At 37.5% G+C, this 17,770-nt stretch overlaps 1 protein-coding gene across 4 annotated transcripts in view; it reads right to left on the reverse strand.

Annotated features, from left to right (window-relative positions):
* Positions 1-17,770, reverse strand: part of ST8SIA6 (ST8 alpha-N-acetyl-neuraminide alpha-2,8-sialyltransferase 6) — a 37,998-nt gene that overhangs the window by 11,252 nt on the left and 8,976 nt on the right. For 2 of the 4 annotated variants that reach the window (XM_039710426.1, XM_039710416.1), the window contains exons 3-5: positions 17,126-17,224; positions 11,522-11,608; positions 202-346 (exon numbers count right to left, since the gene is read on the reverse strand). In XM_039710426.1, the coding sequence (XP_039566360.1) occupies positions 202-346; positions 11,522-11,608; positions 17,126-17,224 (331 nt within the window). The remainder of the gene's footprint in view (positions 1-201; positions 347-11,521; positions 11,609-17,125; positions 17,225-17,770) is intronic. The other 2 variants (XM_039710444.1, XM_039710435.1) reach the window with 1 other exon arrangement.

Here is a 17,770-nt window from a genome sequence, read left to right on the forward strand (position 1 = left end):
ATCTATGATATCTGTAAATGCCTCTACCACTGCAGAGGAAGGGGAAAAAACCTCCAAAAATACACCTTGCAAGGTGAATAAAGTGCATAAAGTTCATACAGGGGCTGATGGGTCTCTTCCAGAGGAATCACAGGATCTCAATTACTGACCCAAAATATATATACTGTGATTATAATAACAAGAAAAATATACAGTTCTTACCACAGGTAGCATCTTAAAAATGTCCTCTGTAATGAGAATAGTCTTTTTACTGTCCACTTCATAACTCATGTTACTTCCCAGTGGGCTGTTGTTTTGAGAAGCAATAAAATTGTGAACTGCATCACAGCAGGAAGCTAATTCTGACCTGCAAAAAACACAAACAAATAAAACCTGCTCGAAGAGAGGCAAATATACAGAAAAGCAGTACTAGAGAACCAGATCAATGAACACCAGTTTGAATTAACTAGCAGCAAAAGGCTATATTAACCTTCTATGACTTCATTTCCTTTGACTTTGCTAAGCAAGTCCATTTTCACAGCAGATGTTCAGCAACTAATCAGAGCAAGAACTGATAACTTTTTATCTCTTGGCCTCTTTTCCCAGTGAGAAAAGTTGTAATCAATCCCCTCGATATTATTAATTGCTAAGATTAATATAGAAACACTGAGAGACTTCAGTCCCCAAAGAATTAAAAATTTTATTTTCTCCAATATTGAACAAGTGATTGTAAGAAACTAGAAGGCTGAAGAAGAAAAAAAAAAAAGGAAATAAAAGAGATAGAGATGGAAGGTACTGGCAGTGGTACTCAGTGAACATCTAGATGGTTGCAAGCCAATTAATTAATAATTAATTTCTGCAACTGTTCATCACAATTTTCCTGTGCACAGTACCACAGGTGTTAAATAAATTACATCACAACTCGCACACAAAGAAGACAGATGTGCTAGACAGATAGCCTAGCTGCTCCCCAAAACACCTAGCAGAAGTCCTTAAATAAATAAAAATGGAGGGGATTCACTCAAACCTTTTGTGTGAGTGCAGACTATTACTCATCTTACATTTCCTGTTACCTCCAAACCTATAAAAATATTATGTGTGCAAACATTCTACATTCTTAACAGTAAAATTAAATTAACTTAAAATCCCCGTCAGACCTTTGAAATCAGACCCAAAACACTGTAATTCATTTTGCTATAGGCAACAATGTTCTCTCTGCTGCCATGGGATCTGATTTTCAGACTGTAAGGCTGAAATATTCATGGACAGACATTATGTATCAATTGCTAGGACACAGCTTTCTCATTATGTGAGATACTAAGAGAACTACTAACAATTTAGAGGAATTACTTTTATAACAAAATTTTCCAGAATTTTGAAAATACCACATTGAAGGTTAATTGAGAAGAAAATAATTTACCATTAGAGCCAAAGGAATAGAAGTTTTATTTCATACTGTTTCAATGTGTAAAGTAAAACAAATTGTTGAAACTAGTTAAATATTAGAAGCCAAACTCTTCCTGAAAGTGAGCTGACTTTAATAGGGTAAGACACAGCTAAGAAAAGTTGTTTCATTTCACTTTATCAACAGAGACAGTGTAGACAGAGAAAATACAACAATAACAAAAACAGTATTATTATAAATATTATAAAATATTACTAATAATAATGATTTAATGTTTCTGATGTAACTGAAGCATAGTCCAGCACATAGAAGAACCTAAAGATTATGTCTCCTGCAAGACAGGGAAAATAATGAAAAGGTCTGGGATAACTCTCCATCTCACTTCTCTTGAAAAAATGGTCACAATGAGGAAGGAAGGAAGGAAGGAAGGAAGGAAGGAAGGAAGGAAGGAAGGAAGGAAGGAATTCAGTTGTCAGACGACTTACTGGCATATATTAACACATTTTGAATACTGAGTTTCAAAACTCCTCCAAGGCAAGGTTTCCAGATGTGTGAGGAACATTGGGAAAGACTGAGTGCTGGGATGGCACAGATCTGAAACAACCAGGAAAGTAACCAGGAAATGTCACTCCTGAGAGAGGAACCAGTAAGGTTCAGATCTCCATAACCTGCATTTGACTCCATTCCCTAAACATGGTGACTCCCACTGCCCTGCTCAAAGCCTTAAGGGGCAGGGAAGATCTGTGGCTAATGAGAACCATGAGGTCCAAGGCTGCGGATGGAACTGCGACTATGCTCTGTGGTCAGGAGACACCCACATGGTGAAAACAATTCTCTGTGTGTATATAGTATCCTATTTAAATATATGGCAAAGTAAAAAGGGTGCAGTAAGGCAGTAGAGTCAAATGACAGTGTCTGGGAACACTGGATGTGTTCAATAGAACCACTGGTTTTTGACTGGAGCACACTGGCTTTTCTTTCTTGTCACTTTTTGCTATAACCAGCTCATTTTAATTTTAATAAATACTGTAGCAATAAGAGGATTCAGATCTCACTGTCAAGTCCTGAGGGCACCCCAAGCCTCACTACTGTCCAGCACCCTAGAGCTGCCCCTATCCTGTCTAGGGTTCAAGAGCCTATTTCAATCTTCCGAGCCATCCAGCACTGCCCCAGCAACACCACAGCAGGGCCAGTCTCCAGTTGTGTCCATCCTGTTCCCAGGGAGGTGCCCTGGGCTAGGGCTGCCCTATTCCTGGCTAGGGGTGGGATGAGCCCAGCTACCAGTTTCTGCTCTGCTGGCCAGGTTACTGCACTGGGATCCCACACCCTGTCCTCAGGAAGCACCTGTCCTTCACTGCTCCCTGGCACTCGCATGGAAATGAGGAATCACATAACCCTTAATGTTGATTTCCTTGTTTATTTTCTTCAAGCTAAATGAAGCAGGTCTAAACATTATCTGTGTCAACACTGCACATTCAGAGGAGAAGGAATAATGCCAGAATATTCCTGCCAACTTTAGCAAAACAGCTCTTTTGTGTGTGATGGCTACCAGACCCTGAAAAGGCAAACTGATAACAGATCCTATTCATTAATAGAGATGACATGTTTTTGCTTTTTATTACTCATTCCACAAGAACAAGTGCTTCAATACAAGCAGAAACAGTGCAGAAGAAAAATAAATACCAGAATTAATAAGAAAGTAAAAGTTTAAATTAATATTATGGATTCACTGAGAAAGTAAAACAGAGCCAAGCTAGTCCAGAACAAGAGAATACATACTGAGTAATGACAAATACTCTTAGAGTATCCATTTAAAAAATTGGTGATAACAATAGAAACATTTTACTTAGATCAAATCATGACACAGAATCCCACTGTGCTCAAGCATCCCTGTACAGAGCTCCAGTGGGAATGCATGTAACCTGCAGACAGCAATAACCATGGCAGTGTGTTCAGCAATCTGCTCACACAGGATTTTGTACAAGCTCTGACACGTGGTAATCTACAACTGGCAGCAAATGATGAGGAAGGGGTAGAGACTGGGCAGTTCAAGCAATCTATTACTGCAATTTCATCAGAGCATTAATGTCATTCATATGTGCTCTGTCATGAGGTGATGACTCACTGAAAAGAATTTACTTCCTAAGATTAACACATGTATCCTATAAGAGCTCTATGCGAGGAGTTGCAAAGCCAAGACATCATTTTAACTCATGTATTATGCCACCTGGGGAGAGGGAAACTTAGGATGATGGAATAAGAAACAAGGGTCAAATCCTAACAGCACCAAACAGAAGTAACTTCTTTTTTTTTTTTTTTACTAGAAAGTGATACACATTGTCTGACTGGGAGAAAACCCTGAGGTATGGAAGCAGCTCTTGGAAGATAGGATGCTGCTATATAGGCCGAGCATTCATCTCATAGCTTTCAGAACATGAATGTAGCTTACAATAAAAAGGTTTAAGCTCAGCTTTTATTAGAGACTGTGGACTTGCCTAGAACAAAGGATGTTTATGATTCAGTCACGCATGACAAGTCCAGACTGAAGGTGATGCTTGAGTCAAGGTACCCAAGTTTTGTAGGGCACTAGTTTTCGAAAATATCTCCTCTGTACCAGTGGTTATTACTGACAGTTTATTATTTGGAGAAGCCTTTTCCTCCAGCATTTCTCCTGCTAGGATTTAGAAGCTGAGTGATATCTAAGAGTTATTTTTAAATCCTGAGGCATAACTCCAAACACAGATATTTCTTATGCCAAGATAAGCAAAGGGATTTGATTGCATTATCTAGAACAGTCACTTGTAATAAGTGAGGAACGAAATCAGAACCTGATAAAAGACTACACCATTTTGACTGGTAATACATATCTCATAGGATTGAGGAAGTATAGTCATAACCTTAGTCAATACCCTAAGTGAAGGAGTGTGCTGCATTTGTCTGGGAAGTTTTGATCACATCAGTCAACATAGAGTCATACACAGTTGCACTGAAGAATGTTTTTTGTTGCTCAGCATACACTTTCACTGATTTTTTTCCTTGATGGCTGAAGGATGAAGGCTCAAGTTTGTATTGTTTTTCAGCTGGTACAGAATTTTGAGCCTATGGCATTCAAATAATTTCTTCAGGTTCATGGCCACTGGAACCAATGGAAATCCTGGTTTCTTGAAGAAAGTTACCAAAATTGTATGGCTTGTGAGATGAGCCAAATAATGTTATTTTCCAACTGCTATGCAGTTTTTCCATGCTGAACTGCTGGCAGTAACAGAGGGCTGTTGCCTTAATGACACGTTTCCAAACTTTTCTGCATAACAAACCCTTCATATGAATCGTGCACTGTATTTAGCGGAATACATATGCTCTAAATATGCTGATAGAGTTTCTTTGCAGCTCCTGCAGTTGCTCTGTAGCCAAGATAGCAGCAAAATTAGCTACCTTGGTTCTGTGCTAGTATGAATATATGCATTTCAGCTGATTCAGGCCTTCTGTACAAGCTGCACATGCCTGCTGAAAAGTCACAGTGTGCACACATCCTGAAGATACTGCAAACATCTCAACATCTTCAACAACTCAAGGTGGACCAAGCACAAGGGCTAAAACAATCAATGGTTAGTCAAGGCTTAGCAGACTCTCTCAGCTGGTTCAAAAGCCATCACTGTCCTTACTCCGAGTGATACTGGAAGAATCTATAATGAGTGTGGAATTTGTCTTTACGCAAAAAGCTTCTGCAGTGTTTAAAAACTTCCCATTCCACCAAACTTTTTCCATTGAAAATGCTTCAGTATGATACCAGTGCCTGTGAAACTGTGGCCTGAGGGCATTTGTCATTGCTGAGAACAGTGTGAAATATTTCACTGTTATGCATTGGACTAAACTGGGGTGGTAGGAGAAAAATGGGTGGTGATAGATACTGCCAAAGTATCAAAATATTCAAAACATCGTTAAAATAATAGATGCTCAACTGTCCTTTAAGGCCATGGTGGGAAGGGTGAGGAAAACAATTTTAATTTGCTCTAAAGAAAGCTTAAGTTCAGTATTAGGAAACACTCTAACACAGGTTGCCTAGGCAAGGTGCAAAATTTCAACAACTGGAGTATTTTAATAGTGATGACGACAAACGTTTTCCAGTAATGATGTAAACCATTTACAAACATCTATAAAGTGAATGTTTGTTTGCAAAACCAGTGTCATATCAGCCCTGTTATAAAGCACCTGCACATTACTGACACCAGCAATGCTTACATAGATGTATCTCCTCGTGGATTTTCAGTTACACTAGACACAAAAAATAAAAATCACATAAAAGAGAACCAAACACAAATTAAAACTAGTAAATATTTAAAGCTGTAACTCCTGTGAGCTAAGTGGACATCACAGCACAGCTTGTAAGGTCATTTGAACAAAGAGCAAAGCATTCGAGCAACAGAAGTCCACAGACTACTAAAAACCAGAAAAAGTTTTGTTAAGTTTGTTTTAATAGTTTACCTAGCTTGGATCTTTGTAATCATTAGTTCATGTGAATTATTGTGCTGTACATGTGAAGACATCAAAAACTTTAAGGTTTCATGCTGCAGAGACCATTGTGACAGTAGAAGAACCCACAAAAAATTCCACAACGTAATAGCAAAATTTCAAGGGTACAACTACAAACAGGAAGACTACTTTTTATCTATGTCCATTGCTGTAATATTTTATAATGAGCAAGCAATTATCTTATTGTACTGCACTGGGGGCTCTGGACAATGACACAGGTTTCTCCAGGCTCTCATTGATCCAAGTCAATGAGTCAATCAAAGTGCAATGAGGCATATTATGACATATTCTAAAATTAAGAAAAAAGTAGTTAAATCTGGTATTGAAACAGAACAAGTTGAAGGGGAATGCTACACTGACAGCCCTTGAATTGCCTACAAATGAAGTAACATCATAAATGTCTAAGACAAAGAAAGGCAAAAGGGTTGAATCTGAAATCAAGGCTAAATATGTAAAAAGTATAATAAAATTTTAAAACCAAAGACTATTTAAAGAGTCTGCCATGAAGACATAATTATCTCAGACTAATGAAAAATTAGATTCTACTTATAGGAATCCTCCATCCTTTAGAAAAGTATATAATAGTCTGTAGACCAATTAAGAGATTCAAGCCTTGCTTCAAACTGTCACTAATCACTATCTCTCCATCCATCTTTTTCTCTCCTGAAATAAAATGTCTTTGAATATATACTCATTATTTTACATATCATCTATTAAATCTGTGCAGCAAATGTACTCTTGATCTCTCTGCAGCCTGAGTTCTGTGTACTTTCTTGTAAACTGGAAGATTTCAGAGATTACAGCAGAAATATTGATCTGTTAAGTGTTAGAAAAGCTATTGATTATGTACAAGCTTATATAAGCATAAATTGACCTTGCAGTGTGTTTTGTGTTTCAGCTGGGGTTCATTGCAGCACACAGATGTGATAAGCAATACTGTTATATGGGTTAGAGTGTAGTTTGCAACTAAACTAATCTCTTCAAGAAGTGGTATTCTATAATCTGCAGGAATGTTTAACACACACTTTTGAGAAGAGATATTAAAGTGGGAAAAGGGTAATAGAGGTCAAGTGGAATAAAAGGAAGAGGGAAAATAACAGGACATTGAAAATGGTGGATCTTTTATCTCTTATTTTCAAGAATACATGTTCTATTTTTAAAGTAGTAATGTTCCTTTAAAAAAGAGAAAAAAGTAAAATAATTTGGATGGGGGCAGCATTCTCCCAGCTAGACTGCAGTGTAACATCAGGAATTTTAAAACTGTGTTTTATACCTAGGAATATCCTTCCCTCTTCATTATGAGATGCAAATAAGGTTTGCCTGGAATGGTCTTTCTATGGGGAGAGGACCAGGTACCCACAGCTCACTATTTCAGTGTGATACTGCTCCTGAAGTGCTATTGCACTGCTTTGATAGGCTTCAAGCTCAGACAGCCCAGAAATACAATGCTCAGAGGCTTCTCTGAAACACAGCATCTGCTCAGCCTCTCCCCTCATTTTGAAGCCTCTTTTAAATATTTTGTAGCTTTCTGCAAAATCTGGAGTCACAACTATTTTGAAAACCTGCAGATTATTTGATACCATTGGTGTATAGCCCAAATGACAGCAAATTAAGCTTAAAAGTCTGTAAAGCAAAGAGATGTGGAGGTGTAAGAAACAATTACAGCTTGCACTTAACTGGGCTCTGTAATTTGTTGCAGCAACAAAAACATTTCTTTAAAGCGGGAAACCTTTGAAGAATACTAATATAATAATTAATATTCAGGTTACCTAGGGAACTTGAGACTCTGCTGACTGTAGCTAGAAGATCCTTTACAGAGGAAGCTACCCAGCACAGCTTTTTTTCCCCTAGACCTTTAAGGATGCTCCTTCCAGGCAGCTGTGAGATTATTTTTCCCACTTTTCCAAGTTTATACCAAGTTTCTCCCTTACAGAAAAGAAATCCAAGGACTTGTTCTGTCTAAAACAAGTTAGAGCTGATCTAAATCTGAAAAGAGAGGAAGAATTCAGGTGGGCTTAGAAACAAAGGCATAATGTGCAGATGCTAGATGACTGAAGAGTCATAAAGAACAAAAACAAAATTTTAAAAGGTCAGGAGAATATTAATTTTATACAGGAAAAGTCAGAATAAAAAAAAATAGTTTTCTATATGTCCCTAGAAATAAATATTGGAGAAGACTCCAAAAATCACCATTAGCAGGATGCGACTTAAACCGCTCTTTTAACAATGACTGACAAATACTACTGTGGGGCACAATAAATCTTAACTAGATTTCAAAAGCAATGAACCAAGCGCTTGCACATGCTCCTCTGAGGGCAGCCTATGTCTGACAATGCTGATGTCACCACTACAGACACTAAAATAAGTGAAATGCCAGGAGATTGGTTCCCTGACAGAGTCTGGACAAAAATCAACCACAAAAGAGTGACTGTGGATATGGAAGGTATTAAAGAGAACATCATGGCTTGTACTTGCTTCCTTATTCTTGATTTTGAGAAATGCATGTGTAAACATCACGTAGCCTTCAAGAACCAGTGAGAGCTGCCAGAGAGCAACTTAGCCAAGAGCATGTGGGCCAGCACAGCAGAGCAGCTTTAGAGGGAGCCATCTGGGAAAGGGCAGCCCTCTGACAACAAATGGACACATTTTGCACAGCTGCATGACACAGCTGAGCCAGGTGGTAGAGGGTCAGCCTGGAGTCCTGCACTCTGCTCTCCAACAGTGAGTTGGAAAAAACACTGTAGTTTGTGCCAGACATGGCCATCAGCTGTAACCCTTTTGCCAAATAAAAAGACAAGTATTTCTTTCCTGAGCTGCACTTCTAATTTATATTCTTTTATTTGGCCTGGATCTGCTGGGAGAGCAGCTTGCAATGAGAATGGATGTGTACTCCTTGGCACACAGTGCTGTCTTCTAGGAACACAGAAGTTACTGGCTTAGATCACATATTCCTTTACTCCACTAGCAGCATAATGGAAGCCAGCAGCAGTGTTTTCCTGCAAAGGAAAACACAGGAAAGCTTCTCTGAAAAATTAACTACCCAGGAGAAGCTGCTCTTGAACCTTATTAATTAGAGGTTAGTGTATGCCCTGAAGCATAAGACATTAAATCCCTTATAAATATGCACGTCTGTTCTTCAGAACTTCAGGATAATAGAGAGATGTCATAAAATTGATGCTGTGCCTGAGAAGCATCTAAGCATTCACTGCATTTAACAGATGGACAAACAGGAAAAGAAATCAAGCAGCTTCTCTGCAGTCTTGTGAGCAGGCAGACTTCTGGTGGCACTGGCAGGTGAATAATGTGACACAGCTTCAAGCTTCTCCTGCTGAAGGTGGCTGGCTGTAGTACCCAATTTCTGCTGCACAGCCCCTCAGAGATTAATTTCCTCTTCTGCAAATGGGTGTGTTTATCTACCTATTTAATGAGATTTTCAGACTGTAAAATATTTGTATTACCCACCTATTACTGACACTAGGCTAAGTCAGAAAAAGGAAGAGATCTACTGCCCAGTGATTATTAATTCATTTATTTCACTACAACTCTAGTACTTTTTCACCCCCATAGCTCCATTAATGCATCATTTTTCAGCTAAAGTTCCCTTCCAAACTAGTTGGAGGCTTAAGTCTGATAAATAAGCCTGGAAGCACTTTAAGCATGGAGATTTATCCAGCAAATTTTATATACAATTTAGTTTTCTTTTTAAAATCTTTCTATTTTAAAGACTCTATTGACCAACTACTAAGAGCCTTGAAAACCTCCAGTATGGTCATAGATTAAGGACAACGGTAAAATTTTAATATCCTATTTTCAAAAAACAACAGAGAAGAATGCAAATGAAAAAAGAAAGAAAAGACTTGTGCAAAAGTACCCATCTTTTGTAAAATAATCATTCACAACGACCTACACCAAAGCATCGGTCCTTAGTCATGTCAATGGAAATCTTTGATGACATTAAATCAGATCAAATTTCAGGAACAGAATACATAGTACTGTCATCAGAATTGCAGCACAGGTTATATGCATATGAACTAGCTAATACTCCAGCTAGTCTGGATGTCAAAAACCAAGAAAACCATAACACCACAGCCCTTGAATATTGATTCAGTAACAAGCTTGTCCAATCTGTGCTGAACCATGGATTTTAAAAGATGGTTTTCTGCTTGGTATATGAGCTAAATTAAAGCTAGTAAGATCACCTCAATGTATATAGAGTCTACACTTTTTTGGTGGCTTAGTGCATCCGACAGTTCTGTCTTTTCAATTTTTCCAGTTTGATCATTGGTTGCATAACCCACCTTGACTACTTATGATACTCCTTGCTGGAAGCCAAAGAAGCAGGAGGAACAGCAAGCATCCTGTACTTAAAGTCCAGTCTTATATGATGTTTTGGATGCCTGATTCCTATAGGCCTAGGAGATTTAGAAGGTGGCCCAGTGGAGGGGAGATTGTATAAGCAATAAATGAAGAAGTCAGGCTGGACAAAGGAGTGGCTACAGTGCCACAGACAAAAAACATCCAGTACAGAAGAAGCAAATAGCTGCTATGTGGTGGCCTGTCCATTTGGAAGGAAGAGAAGTTAAAAAAAAAAATAGATTGGAAAACAAAAAGCCCAAATGTAGCAGGGTGAAGAGCAGGTGAGAGCAGCTTTATCTCCTGTCAACTCTGTGCAAGACACTTGCCAGTTCTGAAATGGAATGGGCTGCTTTACAGCTCCTTGTCATGCTAGATAGCTCTGTGCACAGCTGCGGCCTGCCTGAGTCAATACAAAGTTTCTTTAACTCTGTGTATACTCCTACCTCAGCTTTAGGAAACACCATTAGTTAGTTGTGATAGACAGCAAACACAGCAATTTATGGTGCACAAAACCCTTTAACCTGTCCGTCCCCCAACCCCCAAAAACCACTTCTTCCAAAGGGGTCATGCTAAGCATGTAGATATTAAGCTCTTAATGCTAGTTAACTCCAAAGAGTTGGAAGATAGGTCAGTTTATTTATTTTTAACAATCGTGACAGAATCTTTAATTATAATCCATGTAAAAATGTAAATCAAGAGAGCTTTTTTCCCCTGGAGAAAACAGGAATGGCACAGTGAAGCTGTTCTTTAAAATCAGCATGATTTCCAAATGAGAGCGTAGGCTTTTCAGAGCTCACTATCCCTAGTGAGCATGTCCTTCTGTGCCATCCCAAACAAGGGATGTGCTGCCATGTTCAGGGGCTGTCACATGCAGTGACAAACCTAATGAGTGCCTTGGGCACTTCTGCAATAGAGGCAATAGTTCATTATAGCCTCTTATCAGAGTGCCAATTCAAATGAACACAATAACATTATCAGTACGTTTTTAACACTGTAGGGTTCATGCCAGGAATATTTTAATTCATTCTACTTAAGTTAGTTTACTACTCATTACAGTGAAGGTAGATGAAATTACTTATGTAGTTCTTTTATTCTACTTAGTTTGAACAGTTAAATTCCAACAAACAAGAAGAGCCCCAGCATCAAAAAACTGACAGAAATTACTACAAGTAATACAAAACGATCTGATTTAATGGCTTGTTAAAAAAATTCAGGGTGAACAGTTTTTCTTAATGAGACAATGAAAATTACCTGAATTTTGTAGATTCTTCTGGTTTCCTTACCCAGGTGCAGTTCTGCAGTTTTGTGACTATGTGAAGATAATAATCTTCTGAGTATCTAAAAAAGGAAACAACATCAAACACTAGAATACATATGTATGTATATTTAGAAACAGTCTCTAAAAACATTCAAATGATGCATTTATTAATAATAATGTGCATGGTGCATATATAATAGATTGCTTTTAGAACTCCATGACCTATTTTATTTTTATAATTTGTAGCAGCACTATCCTCATTTAACTAGCATGACCCATTAAACATCTCTTCTTAGTACGGGTGTCCTAATGAACTTCAGAAACTTTCAAAAGAACATTTGTTTCAAACTTACATAACTAACCATAAATATTTTGAAGTTATTAGAAATCATCTCAAATGCAAAATTCCAAATAATATAAACAATTCTCTTGTACTTGGTGGTTTAAACCTTAAAAGTGGCTCTTCCTGGCCAAGATGAAACATAACATTTCTTATGCCTTTTCTTTCATTTACTTCATAGAGTCCCCAAAATTCAACCATCTAAAGATAACAGACCAATATTTACAGATGTAAGTTTTCCTTTAAACTGTCTGCAAAATAAAACAATCTGCTATGTTACATGATCCAGGTTACATTGGTTATATTGCTACATATAACCAAAAAGCTCTCCTCTTGAAAATCCATTTAATCCATTAAATTTGTTCTTAAGTGAAATACTTTGTAACATGGAAGTCAAAAGAATGAAGACATTTTTTGCTTTCATGTTCAATGTTACTACTTCTCCCATTTGTGCCTGGATTATAATACAGGTTTTTAAAAAACAGTAACTGACTTAAGATAACTGGGGGAATAGGAAGAAACGATGGTATGGATGCCATGACTAAAATTCTATGGGACTCAAATCTCCATACAAGATCTAACTTGTATTATTTTAACAAAAATAGCTTAGTGTTGACCCAAACAATCATGAGTTTATTCAAGCTGCCCCTTAGAAGCATCTATTTGGAACAGTTTTACAAGAGTTGGGATGGCAAGAAACGTCACTTGTTTTTAAGTGGAGCATGAGGATTGCTAAAAAGCAATATACAAAAACATTCTAGTGGTTGCAGCAGCAGAGGTCAATTATCTGAAAGATTCCTTCTTGCTGTTCCGCATTTCAAACAAACAGATTGTTTGCTTCACAAAAGTACTGCAATTGCTAAAGGTAACTCATTTATCCTACCCCAAGTACAATCACATCCAATTTCCACAGGGAAAAATAAATTATAATTTTTAGAGGAATGCTGCATTAAAACTGGTCTCTGGCTCAAGTTTGCACCTGTGACATGTACAAGTTTCTTCCTCCACACTTAGCAAACTCTTAATGGAACTAGAAGATTATGACTAAACTGATTCTACTGAGCCCTTCACAACTCAAGAGAACTCAATTGGCAGAAGTAGGAAAAAAAAACCAAACTAGTTTCATTGCAGCTGTAGCTTATCTGACCTGGTGCAGTACATTCTTGCTTCTTCTAGTCCAACTGCCTTGCGTCACTATGGGCATTTACCTGACTGCTCCCCTGTTTTTCTTTTGTCAGGTTTTGTACTTGTCAAATGCCTTCATAGGCCACTTCTGCTACCAGGACAAAAAAATAATCCAGAAGGAAAAGGATATGCATATACATTTTCTTCTTATTGTGTTAAACCAGATAAGAAATATCTATTTAAGACCCTAGACAGTATAAGCAAAGAGTGATGGAAATGGACAAACAGGGATCAAGGCCCTCCTATTTTGGCAGCTGCCTGCCGGTATGTTATCAGCCTTGGAACTGCAGCCATGGAAAATGGAACTACTTTTCTGCTGAAGCTGATCCCTAAATTGAGTCACTATGTGGTCAAACAAGTGTCAGTAGGAGGGTAGGGCAGGGAGTGTTTGTGGGGTCAAGGTGAGATAAAAGCACAAAACCAAAATAACCAATTCTGATGCTGAATAACTCATCTGATTTCATTCCTTAATATAAACAAGAAATCACTCTTAGATGCTTGGACTTAAAAAAAAATTTCAGAAATTAATAGGATAACAGACCACGAAGAGTTACTTACGCTATAATTATCCAGGAGAAAAAAAATCTAGAAAAAGCAAATTCTAGCCTAAAGACATTGATAAGATGAAGATGATAAGAGCCAGAAATGAAATGAAAAATTACCATCTATTCAGGAAGAAATTGCATGGACTGACAATTTTTTAGTAAGTTAGAGGGAAACATTTGCTAGGGAGAAGAATGAAAGCATCATCCATAATGCTAGTTCCAAGATCACATAGGAAACATAGGCACTCACTGTCAGACACTGTAGGGCCCTCTCATACCTGTAACAAAAAATACACTTAGGCTAAAAACACCAATTACAAAGCAAGAACACTGCAGCCTTTCCACAGCTGTCTCTACTGGATGGAATTGCTCTTGCTCAGAGGTATCCAAGCTCACCAGCTCACATAGAAAAGCACCATTTCCAGGTCTGACAAATCAGAACACCAACTCTGCTCGCCCTATGCATCCAGTTTAGTTCCTTTCATGACTTACACAGACACTGTGGTCTGTCAGAACTTGTCTTTACCAGCTGGCACAGTGCCACAGGCAGCACAGACATCCCAGCAAGCTGTCCTGGGGGACAAGAGCTCCCAACTGTTGCAGTTCTGCAAGGCATCTGCCCACTCCAGTAAAATGTTTCTATGAAATGAACTCCAATACAGACAGTATTCCTAGAAATATTTTTTTTTAAGACTCAACATGAAGCTCTTGGATTTGCTGCAGCTGGATTTACAGCCCAGAAAACTTTGTTTTCCTCTCAGAAAGTAAATTTTAGCATTTCCTGCTTTAAAGGAGGCTTGGGGACTCACTCCTCCAAACAAATCAGTTCAGGTTATCAGGGAACAATTTCATGACTCTGCTGTATCCCAGACAGCCATCTTCTCCACTCTTCCATTTTAAAGAGCTGGCACATAACATATATTTCCACTGGCACCCAGGAGCCTACAGCACATATTCACTGATGCTAAAAGGGTTTTATTATTAAGATAAAAAAAGCTCAGGTAAATCGAGCTATAAAAATACTTGGACAACACAAGTATTACAGTGCTGAGAAGAGTGAATGAATGAAACACGGGGTCTTTTTGTCCTATTTTTCCCTGCCACCTGCACCACAACCATTATAATAATTTTCTGTCCTAAGAAACTCACTTATACTATATAAGCCTGACTGACAAAAAACACCTGTAAGGCTTTCCACCCCCCCCCCCCCCCCCAGAGTATTTGTCAGGTAAGAAGTGACTTTCCATGTTAACTGTGGCAGCTAAGATGGAATTACTATGCACATTCAAAGCACTGACAAAGTATTAGTATCTTCTAATTTTTGGCAGATATCTAAAGGACAACAGCAAGGACAAAAGTGTAGAGACAGTATGGAGACAACAGGTAAAATGTCAGAACAGACAGATGCAGTCTCACTGATTATTTGCTAAAACTAAATACCAGCTTGTAAAAAAGGCATTTGAATTAGAAGGAAGATTGAACAGCAGGAGTGGAAAAAGGACACATTTCTACTTGGCAGTTTATTTTCAAGAAAGAAACAAAAAGAAAAGCTGTGGCATGAAATGCAAAATAAAGGAAGCTCTGTTTTGCCTATGGATACTTTAACTCTGCCAAAAAAAAAAAAATCAGTTTTATAAGCCCTCAGGAGATTGTACACAGGGTTTGCTCTAGAATAAAAATGGAAAACTGCTAGCAAAACTCAGCACTGTAGCCTCTTTGTCACCACCAGCACATATTTGCTATAATAATAACAACTTCCCACTTACATAGCATTTCTTACTATCAAATAATTTGACAAGCTTTAAATTAGTAATTTTTTTTCTTTCTTCCAATTTAAGTGGCAGAAGTGTACAGAATGTCACTGAAAATCTAGAACTGCAATATAAAGCATTGATATACCACGCCCACAGGTCACACCTTGAAAACGTAACAAAATCCCTGCAGCTCCTGAGTGAAGGTCAATAGCTGAAATATTCATGGCAAAATGCAAAGCAAATCCATGCTCTTTTTTTCCCAAACATCTGTTTCTCTTCCTACTTGCCCAATTAATCTTCTGCCTCATTAAATGGTACAGCCCCCCTTTCTCTTTAACCACAGAATAAAGGACTTGTACTTTGTAAAGTTTCTCCCATAACCTCAGCTCCAAAATGTTCTCAATATGAAGAGTTCATCTCCAAAGACTGTAAACCTTTGCAATGTGTGGGATAAACAACAGCATTCATATTGCTATAAGTAGATTTTGAAAGCAATACAGTGACTGCTTTTCCTTCCCCTGGTGTTAATCACTCAAGTTTTCAGTCAACTGCATTCTTTTACCTCTTCCAGACAATGTTTCAGCTCTCACTATCAATGCATCAGTAGCATACTGGTCTAGCACCTTTCAAAAGAATAAAAACTCCAATGATAGTGTTGCTGAAAGGGGTGGAATACTGATGAGAGAAGAGGTTGTAAAGAAGGGGGAAAAAAAAAGAATAAATAAAGAAGTGATAATAAGAGCAAAGACAAAATGCTGGATTTATGATTTAAAGAGAAGTGAAAAATTTTTAAATGCAATAAAAAAGTGAGGAGGAGGCAGAAAAGAGAATAAGTTTTCAGATAATAATTTAATGTTATTTTGGCATTAAGGAAAAATTTGAATTCTCCAGTACTTTCAATAGGGAAAGGCATATAAATATTTTTATCTCACCTTTTGTTTCTCATTCCATTTCTTCTCCCAAATGGAGAGGAGTGGGGAGGGAAGCTCCCAGTTTTAGACAGTATGGCACCATCCATATTAAAGCTGCAACTCAGTCCTAATGGGAAGCCTTTCTTACTTTCAATGTTTTATTATTGGTGCATCCTTTTGTTTATTGGCGCATCAATATAGGAAAAGATGTTACAAGTCAAAAACAATGGCTGCTTCTCAGCTTTTCACTTTGGAAAGTGACATTTCTTTCCTTTGGAAAGGAATTTCAGCAGGACTGATATCAAAGTTGTATGTTTCTCCATGCCAGAAAAATACAGAACAGCAAGTTGAAACTCAAAATTAACTTGGGGTGTTTCTTTCCCCAATGTGTCTAAAATTGGACTGTCAGTTTCCTGTGTGCTTGTTGCTATAATGCAATCATGTGACTAACCAGCAGGTCCTTATACTAGTAACACTTCCAAACTTCCTCGAGTCAGCAATGCTGAACAGAATCATTAACTGAAGTTGCACATAAAAGGAGGAGTGTTCACCAGTCAGGGAAAAGACATTCAATAATGAAATTATACCCCACACTTCTACTCAACATTTTTGTGAATAGCTTGGAATTTAATGTTCCTAACTGACAAGAAGAAATCTTGTATTGTGAAAATAAAAAAGTTTAAATCCCACCTTGGATAAATCTTATCCATGTTAAAGAAAAAAATGCAGCAAACGCCTGGTTGAACAAATTCTGTTTTCTATTGCATAGCTCCACGTTAATAAACCAAGAATCATGTAAAAAGGACAATTTTTCACCCTGCTATTTAAAACAAACAAAGCAGAAAGGACAGCAAACACCTACCTTTTCTTCTTGATAGATGAGGACAAAATGTTGTCCTGAATTGCCTTACATTTTGAAGCCTGTTCAAACTGGTAAATTCCATTTTTATTATGAGTTGTTCTGTTAAAAGGGAACAGGAGGAGAAAAAGCAATAAACTTTTAAAGAGAGAACATATTCTACCAATGTTGTCACATTTACTTTGCTATGACAATAGGATTAATAACCATAGATTTAGCTGAAAACATTCCTAAACAAACCTTATGGACTTCTATTGTGAAGATCCTGTTATTAAAAGAGAGTTTTCTGCATGAGACTATAAATACTTGGTTCTTTAAAATAACCTTATTTCATAGTCTGAATTATATTTTCCACTTTTCACTGTAATCAGCAAATGTAATTTTAAAAAAATAAACTAAATTGAAAGCCTCTTGAACATTAAGTTTTGAAGATTTAAAATATTCACTAGCAAAATATTTAGCAGACGTGATTTCCTAAAATTGTTGATGAAATGCAATATGCAGGGTGAATATAATATATACAGGAAAGTTTATCCACAGGTGAAGTGGATCTTTGTACTTTGACCTTAACTTACTGATTCAAGCATAATACTTCCTGCCTTATTTATTCTTTATTTACACAGAAAGAACAAATATTTGTAAAAGGAA

Source organism: Passer montanus, unplaced genomic scaffold (assembly GCF_014805655.1).
Source record: "Passer montanus isolate IOZ18808 unplaced genomic scaffold, ASM1480565v1 scaffold10, whole genome shotgun sequence".
NCBI classification, from domain to species: Eukaryota; Metazoa; Chordata; class Aves; order Passeriformes; family Passeridae; genus Passer; species Passer montanus.